At 36.9% G+C, this 15,010-nt stretch overlaps 1 protein-coding gene across 1 annotated transcript; it reads left to right on the forward strand.

Annotated features, from left to right (window-relative positions):
* Window positions 1-1,307: 1,307 nt before the first annotated feature.
* On the forward strand, window positions 1,308-5,669 carry LOC127658294 (urotensin-2 receptor-like). Its single transcript, XM_052147505.1, has 2 exons — window positions 1,308-1,507; window positions 3,184-5,669. Exon 2 carries the CDS (start codon window positions 3,319-3,321, stop codon window positions 4,453-4,455), a length of 1,137 nt encoding a protein of 378 aa, XP_052003465.1. The 5' UTR covers window positions 1,308-1,507; window positions 3,184-3,318; the 3' UTR covers window positions 4,456-5,669.
* Window positions 5,670-15,010: the final 9,341 nt, after the last annotated feature.

Below are 15,010 nucleotides of genomic sequence, written 5' to 3' on the forward strand. Positions count from 1 at the left end.
ACTGTACGGTTGTTCATTTACACTGGACTGCCTTTGTCTTATGAGTCATCTGCATTTTACAGGAAAGACATGTGTCCTCTGACCCGCTTCTTCCAACCACTAGAACTCCTCAAGTTCAGGATCACTTTATAAATTACTGAAAAAAAAAGCATAACTGTAAATGTTGCATATATTTTGGTTGAAGATAAATAGCGATATGAAACATTGGGAGATAATCATTTTAACAGTATTTTTTACAATCATATATTTTTCTTTTTAATATTATAACATTTTCCATCATATTCTTACATTTTGAGACTGGTGAAAGTTTTGTTAATTTTGGTTTACACTTAAACAATATTAAAACACACTGTAAAAAGCCAGTCACTAAAATCAAAACTGCATGTGTTTAAGCAGCTCAGGCATCACTTTCCCACCTTCTTTCCTTCTTGGTTTAACACAAGTTTATGTATCTGTTCATATGAATTTATGGCACAGAAATACTTTAGTCTGAGCAGATTAGCATGCAAAATATCTATACCATGCATCATTTTAACTTTTGCATGACTAAGGATGTGAAAATGTCTTTCTCCACTCAAACGTTTTCTCTCCATTAATGGTTATGTGTTCCTGTATGGTCGTTAGGGAGTAATACCATATTTCATGTGATTAAATGGTTTTCACTGCCTCAGCTGTGGTTTGGATTGTGGTGCGTATCAGAATTTCATCCAACATTTTTCACGCATGATTCATTTCAGTCTCAAATAATGGTTTTAATAATGTGTATTCATTGGTCCTCTGCGTACCTGTACAACTGAAATCCTTTTATGTGCCTTTTTAAGTTTGTTTGGGTAATTCTTTTAATTCTCTAATAAATATACACTGATATATTCCTTGCATGGTCCCAAATACAAATAAATGTATTGGATGATAGACATAAATATTGTTCTCTGACATTTACAAGTGCTTTTCCTATATATGTATACTAACTGTATTGCTTTTGGCACTTGTCGATATTGCCCCAAAGCACTGACTTTGTGCTCATAAAGATGTTCATTAAAAGTGGGCTGAAAGGATCAAAAGACAGGAGAGAGGTTAATGATAACAGCATGAATGCCACAAAGAATATCAGTCTCTGGGTTAGAGAATAAACATCTAATCACAGTCAGTACCCTGTCAATGAAGATCAATTGTCTCCTTCCAAGACCATTTATAATAGTGTGTGTGTCTTTATTAAAGACACCCCTCTTTCTCCTTTCAGCACAACCTCTCATCCCCTCCCTTCATTTGCTTCAGACAGCATTTGAGTGAGAGAGGAGTGGACTGGCCAAGAGATATTCTACACCATCCTAAAGTTTCTTTAAGTCTGTCCTAGGAACATTATTATAATTCTAACACAGCGCTGAACGTCTTGATTTGTAACTTCTTTAATTAGGATATTCTCATATTTTCATCATTGTTTATGCGTTTTTAAATGTGGATATGGGCCGACGTATGGAATATGTCATACATGAATACTCTGTTAACGGTAAGACAATTTTCAAAATATAAAAAAGAAATTTAATCAACAAATGATTTATACAACAATTGTGTACATTGGTTGCTCATAAACGAAGCCGGTTTTAGCCTATAAGACGAATAAAATAAAAAAAACACGATTAAGTAGGCCTACTATATGCGTCGTTGTTTTAATTTCTGTCAGTTAATATGTCTTTCATTCTAAGCCTTTTTTTTGTCATAATATATCACACAAATCCAGCTGTGCTGATGCACGTATACTTGTTTTTATATGGAGCTCCGAGCTCTTCTATTAAAGATGCGTAAATTCAATTGGCTAGGCTGATTATTTAATATAGCTTTCTTGGCATTCTTACATTGTAAAAAGCAACAAATTAGTTTGTAAAAATAATTAAACTGTTATATTAAGACTCCATCTGCACTGCTATTCCGCCACATAACTGTATTGCAAAACACAGTCTAGACTTTAATTAATAATTTTTTTCAAACAGCCTTCAGCTTAAACTTGACTTAGCTTATTTTTCTATTTAAATTAGTCGTAGTTTTAGTTTGCTTATTCATTAGCCACATAATTTATCTGCGGTTGGTTTTATTTATCTTATTAACATATTGCGCATCCCAGGTTTTCAATTAATTAAATTAAAAATAATCCCCTATGCTATTTACATATAGACTAAATTGAAGAAATAAATTAACAACAACAAATCATGAAAGAATGTCCCATACATTGAGTGTCAATCTATTTATGTATTTATTTATGTATTTTTATGGACGCGACGGGATACTGCCAATGGCAAAGCTCCTATTCAACAGTAGCTCGTATCCCGCCTCTGTCAGGGTCACCATGTGCCACCTAAATTCTTTCCCGTATGTGTGCGCGTGGCCCCGCGGCAGGCCTTTGATCTTCACACCCGTCATAATGATAAAGAACAGAACTCCCAGAGAAGTGTCAAACTGCTGAGGAGTGTTACGGCTTTATGACGTCATTTAGATTGAGAAAGTTTTTGATAATTAAAGGCCTTAACTACTGCTAATTTCCGATTATTGTGTCAACATTTAGTTAAATTTTTAGCGATTTTACACATTAAATTATCATTACACGCGGAATTGAGACAAATTCAACGGCAGAAATTTACAAGTCTCTCTGCTAAAGAAATTGTTCGTACAATTTCATAATGATAAGCGCCAAATTTATGGGAAAAATTATTTAAGGTTATTCTATCCTATCCTATCCTATTTTATTCTATTCTATTCTATGGTTAGCCTACAACTCGATGCCCTTTGAGACAGAGTAGAATATTGTGATTTAGGGTTTATCTCTGAGTTTTCTACCTGCAAAGTGCGAGGCAGGCTAAAATAATATCTTACTTTACTATCTGCAACATGGTCGCACAGTTTAAATAATCCCGCGCGCAAATGAGATTATGAGAGAGCGCTTGCCGCTGTGATTACAATGAAAATAAATAAATAAATAAATAAACATTTAAATAATAAATAAAAAAACATACAAATATATAATAGATAAATCTGACTGAAAGCTCAATAATTTCCATAAGATCAATTATTTTTCTCAAAGTAACTCTTGAAGACAAGGTTTCTAAATCAAATCCTTTCTTGTTTATTTCTTGTTCCATTTATCTCTTGTTCGTTGTTTGTCTTTTCCCTCTTCTACCTCACCTATTAAAGCAGTGCACTGAAAGCTTTTGGATCCCCTGGTAACCTGGGCTCACCATAGTTAGCCTAAAACGCTCTGAAGCTACCATCAGCCTCCTTCTCTCAACGGAAGTTTACTCATTTTGGGATTCTTTCTGTCCAGGACAAATGGACGTCTCTGGTTCCACTTCCTTTTCCTCCTCCCCTTCTCCTTCCTATACTTTTCCTTTTCTCCCTAATCTCTCCCTTCCCTCTTCTTCTCCCTCCCTCTCTCCATCTCCAAGCATAGCTTCCACTGCTCTCTTCTGCCTTTTCCTATCACTCCTTTCACTGCTGGGCATTTTGGGAAACGTGTACACGCTGGGGCTTCTCATTCGACGCCGCAGGACCTCAAGGCGACGTACAGCTCTTGCCTGTTGTAACAGCCCCTCCTGCTTTGGCACCTCCTCTCCATCCTCCTCTCCCATCTCTTCCTCCTCCTCTTCCTCTCTTCACCTGCAGGTTCTGAGTCTGGCTTTGGCAGATCTGGTGTACCTCTCTACTGCCCCCTTCATTGTATATGACAGCTTAGCGTCTGACTGGGCCTTTGGTGAGCTAGGCTGTCGGCTGCTGCTCAGTCTGGACCTGCTCACCATGCATGCAAGCATATTTACCCTCACCGCTATGAGTCTGGACCGGTATCGAGCTGTGGCTGACCCATTGGTAGCCTCCTCAACACCTTCGTCTGGACTGCTGAGAGTAGCTTTGGCCTGGGGCTTTGCCGTGGCCCTCAGCTTGCCCATGATGATCACTCTGCACCTTGAAGATGGAGACAACCAGGAAGGCAAGCTGTGTGTGCCTGCTTGGGATGAGCAGAGTTCCAAAACCTACCTCAGTGTTCTCTTCTGCACCAGTATTCTGGGCCCAGGGCTAGCCATTGGAGCTTTGTATGCAGCCTTGGGAAGGCTCTACTGGGTATCTCAGACTCAGCCAGCCTGGGCAGGAGGGGGCAATGCCTACCCACCCCGTGCACCTCGCCCCAAAGTCCTGCTCCTCATCCTGGGCATTGTGCTAACATTCTGGGCTTGTTTCCTCCCATTCTGGATCTGGCAGCTTCTGCCACTGTACCGGCCGGATTTGCTGCGTGTGGTGCCAGTGGGCACGCAGGTGACCATTAATCGAATCCTCACAGGATTGACTTATGGAAACTCATGTGTGAATCCATTCTTTTACACACTGTTGACGGGCAAGAGCAGACGGCCCAGCAGAAAAGCGACAAGTGCAGCCACCCCACTCTGCCACAAGGGCAGCTCTGATCAACAATAACAGCTGTCCACTATGATGTCCTCCAAAACGTACAATCCATGAAGCCCATGCGGGCTCAAGACTGTGCATAGTTATGTTCATTAAACAGATTATGTTTCATTTTGGTGCTAAAAGGGCTTAAATGTTATAGCTTTACACTTGTGCCGTGTAAATATAGCAATTAAATAATCTAGAAAATCAGAGCAGCATTATGTATTAAGTTCCCTGCAAACCACAATGAAATACATAGCAATGAATGCTTATGTAAGAATCTCTGAAATCCTTACTAGGTTTGTCAACTTTGACAAGTAAAACAAAAACCCTCTCCAACCTGCCTTCAAAAATTAGTGGACTAAAATGTGTCAAACTTCTGGGCAAATAAGGCAACTTGAAAGGAACTAAAAAACTTCTTCAGGATTTGCAAATTGCCCCAGGAAATTCTTTTGAGAGGTGTAAACTATTTAACTACCATATTGGTTTATTGGTGTAAAGGCAAAGGAGAAATAGTATAGATTTGGCTCAAAGGACATGTCAGAGTTTGCTCTTTTAAGGAGGATAAATCAGTTCTGTCACAAAGCCAGGACAAGCAACATCTCATTTTGTGATATGGCAATATGCTCTCTATGAGGTACTTCATCAGACTCAACTACAAAAATCTTTTATGTCCAACAGATTTTGTGCAATCCTGACTTTGTGTATTTATTGGCACCTTAAAAATACATATAAAATATTATGTATTTTATGGTATAAAATACCATAAAATACTTATAATATATAATTAAAAGTACCTAAATAATTACTTGCCATTTGTTATTCCATTCATCTAATTCTATGATTATTGTCATAACTGAATTGAACAGAATATAATCACTACTTATTGCAATCACTGCCAAACTTTTTCAAGGTTGCAATTAGCCAAATTAAGCAACATTTAAAATTTTCCAATGTCACATTTAAACTTTTGCTCATTTGATCCTATTTATGCATGTTCATGGGAAATGCCAGGAAAGGAAATTATTCAGTTTGTGAAAATGTGCAATCAATTATTCTAAAATGCATATTTCATTTCTAATCAAAAGTAACATGTGGCTTTCACTCAACTCTGACCTTTAAAAAGATGTTTTTCAATTGTACTGCATGTGTTTTACTGTTAAATAATTGCATTGCTTTGCACAAGGCTTGGCTGAAAGTATCTATATACAGTATACATTCAGAGGTGCTTTTCATAATATACAATTGCCAATAAAGAAATATTCTATGGAACAACAGCAGAGTGGTTTATGGTCTGAGTGAGTCTTACTGCATGGTCCTAACAGCCCCACAGCCTAAATGATACTGCAGAAAATACTGCAAATACATTGTGTTTATTACAATAGCAGATGAGTGGGTGTTTCCAATGGTCAAAAGATAGAGGGTCAAAAAGAAAGATAAATGCATTAAAATGAGAGTGACAGAGAAATTAATTAGAAATGCTTAGAAAAACAGTCAAGAGAAAAACAGAATAGCGAGACTCAAAACAAATTAAATGAAATGGTTTTCATTCAGGAAACATTTATTTATGTGTGTGCATTGGCCAGATTTGTGCTTTTCCTTTCACTTTTTTGCAGGTTTTACATGGGGTGTGTGTGTGTATTGCACTGCAGTGCTTGGATAAGACAATGTTTTCATTGGATAACATGGGCTTTATTGAGTCTGTATCAGGTTTTTTTTTTTTTTTGCACTTTTGGGATCAAAATGACCCTCAAATGTGTATGTGCTTTGAAAGACCTTTATGTTAGGTAAGTAACGTGACTTTGACATCTGTGCCACAGTGTTACATCTGCAATGCTCATGACATGTACAGACTATGCTGAAGGAACCCTGTATTTGCAGTGTGCACGACTCATGTATAGTTGAATGGTAGCATTGTATTGGTTTGCGGCTGCCTGCTGCACTCTGACGCACATAGACAAATATTGTTATTTGACAGAGAGAAGTGAGGATTGTAGGCGTGTGTGTGCGCGTGTGTCATGGGGGTGTCTTTAGTTTCTTGGGGATCTATTTGGGACTTTTCTAGTTAGACAGCTGAGGACAGTGAATAGAATTAGTCTCGGCAGGTGTTTTTTGAAAATGAAACATGAAAATAATATAATATCAACAATACACAGAATTACCAATCTAGACAGAGTAGATAATCAGGACACATCCATAAGCAATTAATCATCAAATTTCTCACACAAAGATAACACAAGAAGAGCAAATAAAGTCACTATTTTTAACTGTTGTAAAAGCTAGACATGGGTGAATATCATAAGGGTGACATTAGCTATAGAAAAACACAGTTCAGATTAAATGAACCTAGTATTAAAAGTTTCAATTTCTAGTTTTAATTGGACTAACTTTCCTTTAAAAACAAAACTAAACTAAAAACATGCACAATTTCTACATTTTGGAGTCATGGTATTACTGTGCTAATACACTGATGTTCTCCTCATCGAGTCTAACTAACATATCCCTCTGGTCTCTATAGTGTAGTTGAACGCCATCTAACATGGGTCTCCACAAGGACCTGATGTGTACAACTCCCTCTCTCTTTTCATTTTACATAGACATGTGTTTCCATTTACCTGAAAACATCAGAGCATGTCACAAACTGGATATACTCCTACAGTACCTCACAGTGATCTAATCATGTGAAGCTATAAAGGATAACATATTGCATGACAACATCGTTGCTACACCAGCTTTAGTTTGTCTCACTCATCCACAAACACTTGGAGACCCAATGAAATACAAGTATATATATATATATAATCCCTTTCTCTCGAGAACAATAATAAAAAAAAAAAAAATTTACAAATAAAATATGAATATAAATTGAATATGTTTTTGTAGGATTTTGGTTTTAATGTGCCAGTCTGTCTGTTATTATATATTAAAGGAGTAGATCATAAAATATAATGAAAATGTTGTAATCATGTCCTTGCCCCCATGTTGTTCCAATACTGTATTATATGTATTTTTTCTTCTATGAAACACAAAAGGAGATGTAAGGCAAGCTTAGGACAAGGAAAATGCTTTATACTGCTTGACAAGCTGTAAAAAGGTATGAATGAATAAATAAAAAATAAAAAAACAATTCCCTATAACAGGATCATAAAAGTAACCAATATTATCAATATGTTATATTTCAAGTCTAATGAAGCCATGCTTTTATGAATGAAGCTTTGCATAAAAATCTTTCCCTACACAGCAGCTCTCAAATCTCATTTGCATTTTTCAGTCTTGCCAAAGACGTCACCATAGCACTTTTTGCCTGCATCATGAAAACATCTTTGTCATTCTGTTCTCACCCCAGTTCAGAGGATTCCATCTTAGGCTTGGAAATCTTCACATGTCTTACACGTTTAACTGTTATAATTATAAATGTATTTGTTTATTAGCCTGCCCTTTCACTTGAGGACTGCTCCATCTATAGCTTAAATCTGCCCATAAATCTTATGTTAATTCGTCTTTTGATACTATTTAATGGATTGTTTGCTGATCTGTTTTGTATTGAATGTAAAGGTTGCATTATTATTAATTTGTTTGGTTGTTTTTATGTTTAGTAAAATGTACAGCACTTTGGATCAACTTCTGTTGTTTTTAAATGTGCTTTATAAATAAAGTTTGACTTGACTAACATGTTGATATTTTAGATCCCCTAACACAACCCCACCCCTAAAACTATCCACTTATAAACAATATAAACATGTAACAGGCAGGTCAATTTTCACAATCATTTTAATTACATAACACTATAATAGAGCTATTTTTCATCAACTAAACCTGCCTAAATTGAACCAATTGTCAAAATATAAAAGATGTAACAATCAGATAAAAGTACAGTCACAATAATTGTTTTTCCAAAATAAAGACAAAGAGTACTAAAACAAATAAAAAAAAATAAACGTTTTTTATAAAAGTACTCCAAATAATTCATGCTGCATTTAAAGTCTTCTGAAACCACACCACAGCTTTGTTTGAGAAACAGAGTGAAACTTCAGGTTCAATTCAAGATAAGCTCAGTCCACAGCATTAGCATAATGGGTTGATTTTCAAAAACATTGATTTTGGTCAGTCTAACCTTTTCTTTAAAAAAAAAAAATCACTTACAATGGAAGTGAATGGGCCGATTTTTGGAGGGTTTAAAGACAGAAATGTGAAGCTTATAACTTTTTTAAAGCACTTACATAAATTCTTCTGTTAAAACTCATGTATTATTTGAGTAGAAAAGTAAATCATCGTTTTTACAGTTGTTTTAGGGTTCACAGCGTTACATCGTCATGGCAATGAAGTTCTTAACACAAGACGTTGTTTACGTCTTGTGTCTATGCTCTTTAAACAGTGAGTATCTTGATGTTTACAGATTGGCCCTCATTTATGGAAGCCCAGGGGTGCCATTTCAAAAAGAATGAAGGAATACATTTTCAATCTATTAATTTGAAAATAATAATGTGAATAAATAAACCAATTTATAAATGGACAAATAAATAGACACATTTAAATGTGTTTATTTAATTAATGTTTTAAAATGTACTTATATTTAGCATTAAAACCGCACATTAATAAGTCATGTTTAAATGCACCTTGTATATTGTGTTTAAAAAAGCATTTGGCAATTTCTTTTCTCCATTCATTTGCCAGTTGCTTTTCTTTATTGTCTGACTTTTCCTTTTCTTTAAATTACACGAAGAGGATGAAAGATGTCCTGTCATTGGACGGTGGTACGAGCAGGTTACATGATATTATTGAATCTGCGAATCTCACGCATAAGGAATGGATGCGAAGCATACAAGAATTGAATGGTGGCTTGTTCACTGTTGCTGTGAAATGCTGAACACGGCCCTGAGCGTGCACAGTGATATGTGTCCAGGATGGGAGCTGGTAATCATGATGCTGTCAACAGAACAAGACTCCCGATTGATTGCTTTTGATTGAGTTTTTGAGATTGAGAAAGGTTTTAATTGCTAAAAAAAAGTCCCGTCCGTGAAGGCAGTAAGATGTCATTGAAAAGATACATCTAAACTTTGGAAAGTCACGATCGATCATAAGACACATGAGAGCTAATGGCATTTGACATTAGTCAAGAAATGTTGTAACACTTCTTGAGGCAGCAAATTTTTGAATGTTTGGGTCTGCATCTAAATGTTACAGTACGGTGCATGGGATTACTGATCATTAAATAAAGACTTAAATATGGTTCAGTTACTCACACAAAACCATCACACAGCCTTGGAAGATCCAGAATACAGCACAGGAATAAAGGATAACTTTTATGACCATTTTAAAGTGCTTTTCTCGTTAGAGCCGCAAGACATTCTCAGACATTCTGAAACTTTTATTGTGTCCCATGGCAATCAAAACAAAAATTAAATGATGAACCAATTATTTAAATGATTTAAAAATGTTCAATTCATGAGAAAACATGAGAACCAATGGCAAGGATGTCAAACTTGTTGGGACGTGTCTAAAAGTGTTATTATTTAATTGAACACAAGCAGTTGAGTTATATGGCAGAGCAGAAGATTATCAGTGAATACCAGCTTAAATTTTGGTCCGTTTCTCACACAAAGCTATTGTATGTCTTAAGAAGTTTTGGAATATATTTTTTATTGTGCTTTTTTGTGTACTTTTTCAAGCTTTAAATGATAAAATTAGGGATTTGCGATGCAATAATCTGTCATGGTGCGAGCTGTGAGGCAATCTTCTGGGTCCATCGACTGCTATCGGGTACTTGAATAGTGTATAATGTGCTAGCAAGGGCAGCTGGTGTTTTCCGGTGCCCTACGTAGACTGTGTAGTATGTGTATAGGGAACGGCAGAACTGTAAATGACCTAGCCTATTACTTCACACACTGGATGTAAAAGAGCAGCATGGACATTTTGTGTTCTTTTCGAAAGCAAGAAAATAAAACAGGGTAGAAACAAAATGAGGATGAGTAAATGATGACAATCTTTTATTTTGAGTAATTTATTCCTCTTACTGTATACTGCTTATTCTCACCTATCCTTTGGTATTCCCAGCGTATTTGTAAAGTGTTGTAGCCTGCAGTGCTGCTAAGAATAATTGAATAGTATATTTAGCATAAAGGCTTTGGCAGAATTTTATGAGCCTCGTAGTTGAATGACAATTGTAAAGCTTAACTGGGGGAGTGTGGGGCCTTTCAGAACTCGGTCCCGCTCTTTGCCGTTTTTCTCAAGAGGGTCTGAATGATTGAGCATGTGATTAACTTCAAACATATGCCAGTATCCAGCGAACCCAAACAGTGGAAAATATTGGCTTGAGAGAGGGCAGCAAATCCATAAGCTGTCACTTTATATTGGTAGTCACCAAGAGCTGGTATAGCGGAGGTCTCCAACAATAACCACTGTGAATTTGGCAGAGAGAAACATCTCATTTTGAAGGAAGCAACAGAGAACTGCTGAAGACAGACATTAGAGGTACGTATAGTGAGAAATATTTGACTTTTTTCCTCAGTGCATCGTTTTGTGTTACCTGTGTGCTTCATAAATCCAACACATGTCCTGTTCCTGGAATCTTGAGTGTCTTTCCATCCTCTCCCACCCCTCCTCCTTCCCTGCCTTGCTCCAGTGTTTGTGGCAGGGGCAGGTGCCCCTCCCTTGGGCAGTCAGCTCAGGAAAGACTCCCGCTGGGCAGACGAGACTAGGCCGAAGTTTAGGCCAAGCTCCTGCTGAGAGAGAATAAGAGGCTCCCTTTCTCTACACATACACAGACCTAAATTCAAAACTCACATCTGTTTTCTCTCCCTTTTTCTTTCCCTCTTTATAATCAGAATTGTTCATCCAGTTGGTGTGGATGATGTAAACAAAACAAAAACAGTGAAGAAATAGATTTTGGAGTGCTACATGTTGGAAGGAAATTGTTCTACAGTATAGTTGGAAATCACAGAAGGTGGTCTTTGGAAGTGTCAATGAAGTCACTGAATGTGGAAAAATTATATGCCCAGGCACTTCTGGAGCAAACGTTAAAAAGCCTTTTGAAGCCCTCCGACCTGAAGCTCCACCTACTTTGAGGCCGACAACTGATTCCCGTTCAGTCAGTTCAGATCGATCAGCATGAACACACAGTTATTAGCGAGCTGATGCAAATTTACCTACATCTGTATGATCGTTCGCATAGAGACATTTTCCATGAACATGTCATGCAATTCTTTTGTTTAATTTAGCCTACAAAAGGAATCAAATCTACTCAAATTCCTTTAAGTACCCCTTCACTCTGATGTTCGATATGCTGCTTCACTCATGTGTTGTCAGCAGCCATTCACACATCTGTCCAAAGATATGCTTATCATCATTCTTGCAAAAGGTAAACATTACAAATTACACATTATCTACTGCATATATTACTTTAAATAATCATTTAGTAGTTAAAACAGCTTCTATTACTGATCTTGTGCGAATTCTAAAAAACAAAAACATTTTTTTTTATTTGATTTGATACACTTTACTACCAAAATGTCCTGAAGCAAGAAAACACAATAACTTGCACACGGGTTCTGATCTACGTCTTTATTAGCGTAATCTGTGTTCACACACATACACCACAACGTTTATGTCAGTTCACTGCAAATCTTGCAGATGTGACAGAAAACCTGCCTTACATTCATCGCTGGTAAACAGAAGAGGCCAGCAATACAAGTGTCTCTTTGTAGACCGTGAGGCTCTGGTGCCATAAAGCACCCGTCTCGTGCCTCATTCCCTGTCTTCACATGTCTATGTCAGCCGCCAAGATCAGGCGAGACCCTGGCTTGCGCGCTTTGGAGGCCGGAGGTTACATAAACGGACAACAGTACTACAGTTCACACTCTGGTTCTGACCAGCAAAACGGTTAAAATGCCATGTTTGCAGATCTTGTGCTCTTTTACCCAGCTAATCTCTCTTTCCTTCTCTGTCTGTCTCTTGAAAGCTTTTTTGCATTTTGGCTTTTATCTCCCTCTTCTGTAGCTCATCTTAGTGCCAAGAGTTCTTTGCTTCTTGAATGTAATATCTGAAATCCTTCAAACCTCTCACACAAAACCATAGATAGTACAGAATTAAAATGAAATAGTAGATATGCCTGGAACTCCACTCCTGGGCCACATACAGTGGGGTTCTGTATGGGACCATAGTGAAATGTATTTTTTGTGCATTCTAATTCAATACAATTTCTTTCTTTACAAATTAACTTGAGAATTTCTCAGTGTTTGGGATTACCCATTATGTTTATTTCTAGGTTTAGATAAATATGGGATCCCCAACTTTTTGACCCCACTGTAAATTACACTGATCAGTTGTATAATAGTTAAGCTTGGGGTTTTGTAGAGATATTGCACCTCCTTGTGGTCTATGGTTTAGCTTACAGCATTTGAAAACTATGCGTCATGTGTTTCAGCCTTCTATCTCTATGGATCTCACAAGGAGACTACAGTTTAAAGGACTCCTGATACTCAGTGTACATGACTGTCATGTCCTTTGTTTGTTTCATGCAGGTAACATCATACTGTTGAGACCAACAGAGTACTATGAAAATAACATTTAAATATACTATTTAATAACTAAAATTTCACAGCAGTCAAAAAATATCAGATTTAATCCCCAAAACACAAATGATAAGATTAAAAAACAAAAAGATAATTTTACAATATGATTGCTCCAAATCAGTTTCATAAAATAAAAAAAGTAAAAGTGACTTACAAAATGTACCTTTTTTTTTTTAGTCTGAACAGTAGTTCTGCGTTTTTTGTAAAAATTGATTAGTCTCTTTAAGGTTGAGAACTTAAACATTTTGTTGTCAAAGTCTGTTATGTTGACACACAAGTAGTAAAGATAAATCAGAATAATTACACAGAAAACTTTTTATTTAAATGTTTATTGATCATCTGAGGGAGAGGTACATTGTAACCTTACGGTCTCTTCACCTCTTCTTGTTCTTCTGAGATAATAAATTGTGCAAAAAGAGAAGTACAAATTTCCAGCAGGAAAACAAACGATTTACACCATAAATGAACAGAGCAAAATGTTTGTGTTCTGATGCAGACTTTAAATCAGTAGTATGCCAATCTGTTTTGACTGCTTTGCATTCATTAGCAAGGTCTCAACAATAATTAGCAGTTGTAGAACTGATGTATATGAGGGAAGTAGCTCAGATCACATATGACCATATTAAGAGCCTACAGAACATTCAGTTGGACACTTATCTCAGGAAGAATCAGAGTTCCACCAGGTGGGCCAAATAAAGAAGTAAAATTGAATGCTTCTCTACCAAACCCTTTTAATCTTGCATGGCTGGTACTACAGCCTGTAATAGAATTTTCTTGTACTTGCATCTTAAACTTCTCATTAAGGCGAGCAGCCGTGAGCACATCGATGCACTGGAATGTGGTGAAATGTCTGGAATTTTCAGGGTTTGATTATGTAATATATAAGCTGTATTTACATACAAAAATCAGTGGGCACACTGACAAGTGAAAGAAGGCATGGGAAAGATTTGGCTTGGGCTACCATAACATTACTCCTTAACATCTCCTACAACTATTCCATGAATGGCCTGAATTTGTCAGTGAACCCTAAACTGATAGGAACTCCTCAGGTGGTCATCTACAAGCCTTCATCATCACATGCAGTGAGGCACAGCCCTGTATTCGAGATCTGCTAACATGTAGCTTCAGTGAAGAGCCCTTATGATCCTGTTTGTGGGATTTTATAAGTGTGTTCATGTCTTTCAGCGTCTGTCTCAGTTGTCTCTGAATGCGTTTCCTTGAAGGCCGTGTGAGGTGTGATGTGGGCCGAGCCGTTCTGTCTAAAAACTTCAGGAAGGCCAATGCATCCAGTATGTAGTGTTTGATATTGGTGACTGTCGTGTTAGCTTTTTGGAGGCTCTCCACCCACCTTAACGAAAGGTTTAATAAGATCAACAATTTGAATGACAATTTTAAGCATTTAGCAACTCAGACATCTTTTGCTGGGCTCATAATATTAACATTAACTTCGACATAATGCTAAAAGCCTGAGGTTAAAGATCCAACAAGCAGAGTCCGAAATGAACTTTTTAGCCTATTCTGTCAGATTTCTAGTTTTTACTCTGCTAAAGCACAAGAAAAACATGTCCCATGTCTCAAAAAGGAAATCAAGGATAAAAAGGCAAGAGCTTTAGCATAATTTGCTGAGCAGTTGTGTATGGCACCGGACAAAAACACACAGAAAGGTAAAAGTTCCCAGATTAGCTATTAAGGACATTTACTGACAAATAGTAAACAATCAGTAATATAATTATATATTACATGAGTTTGAATGAGCTAGCTAGCGTAATCTACCTCCTTGATGAAAAAGGCATGTAGAAAAATTATGTACTATGACCTACTAGTTAAACCATCATCATAAAATCATGAAGATACACAAAACAAACACCATTTCTCACCGTGCTCAGAACGTTTTAGCTAAATGATAAAAGTTCAGCCATGAAACTCTATGTGGTGCAAGCTTGACTTGCTATCTGTTAGACAATCAGCTTGTTCACTTGTGACATGTTAAGCCAATCAGCTTGAATGGTGTAGAC

This window comes from Xyrauchen texanus, chromosome 17 (assembly GCF_025860055.1).
Source record: "Xyrauchen texanus isolate HMW12.3.18 chromosome 17, RBS_HiC_50CHRs, whole genome shotgun sequence".
Lineage (NCBI taxonomy): Eukaryota > Metazoa > Chordata > Actinopteri > Cypriniformes > Catostomidae > Xyrauchen > Xyrauchen texanus.

Coding starts and splice junctions, on each gene's coding strand:
- LOC127658294 (XM_052147505.1), top strand. CDS start 3,319: ATGGACGTCTCTGGTTCCACTTCCTTTTCCTCCTCCCCTTCTCCTTCC.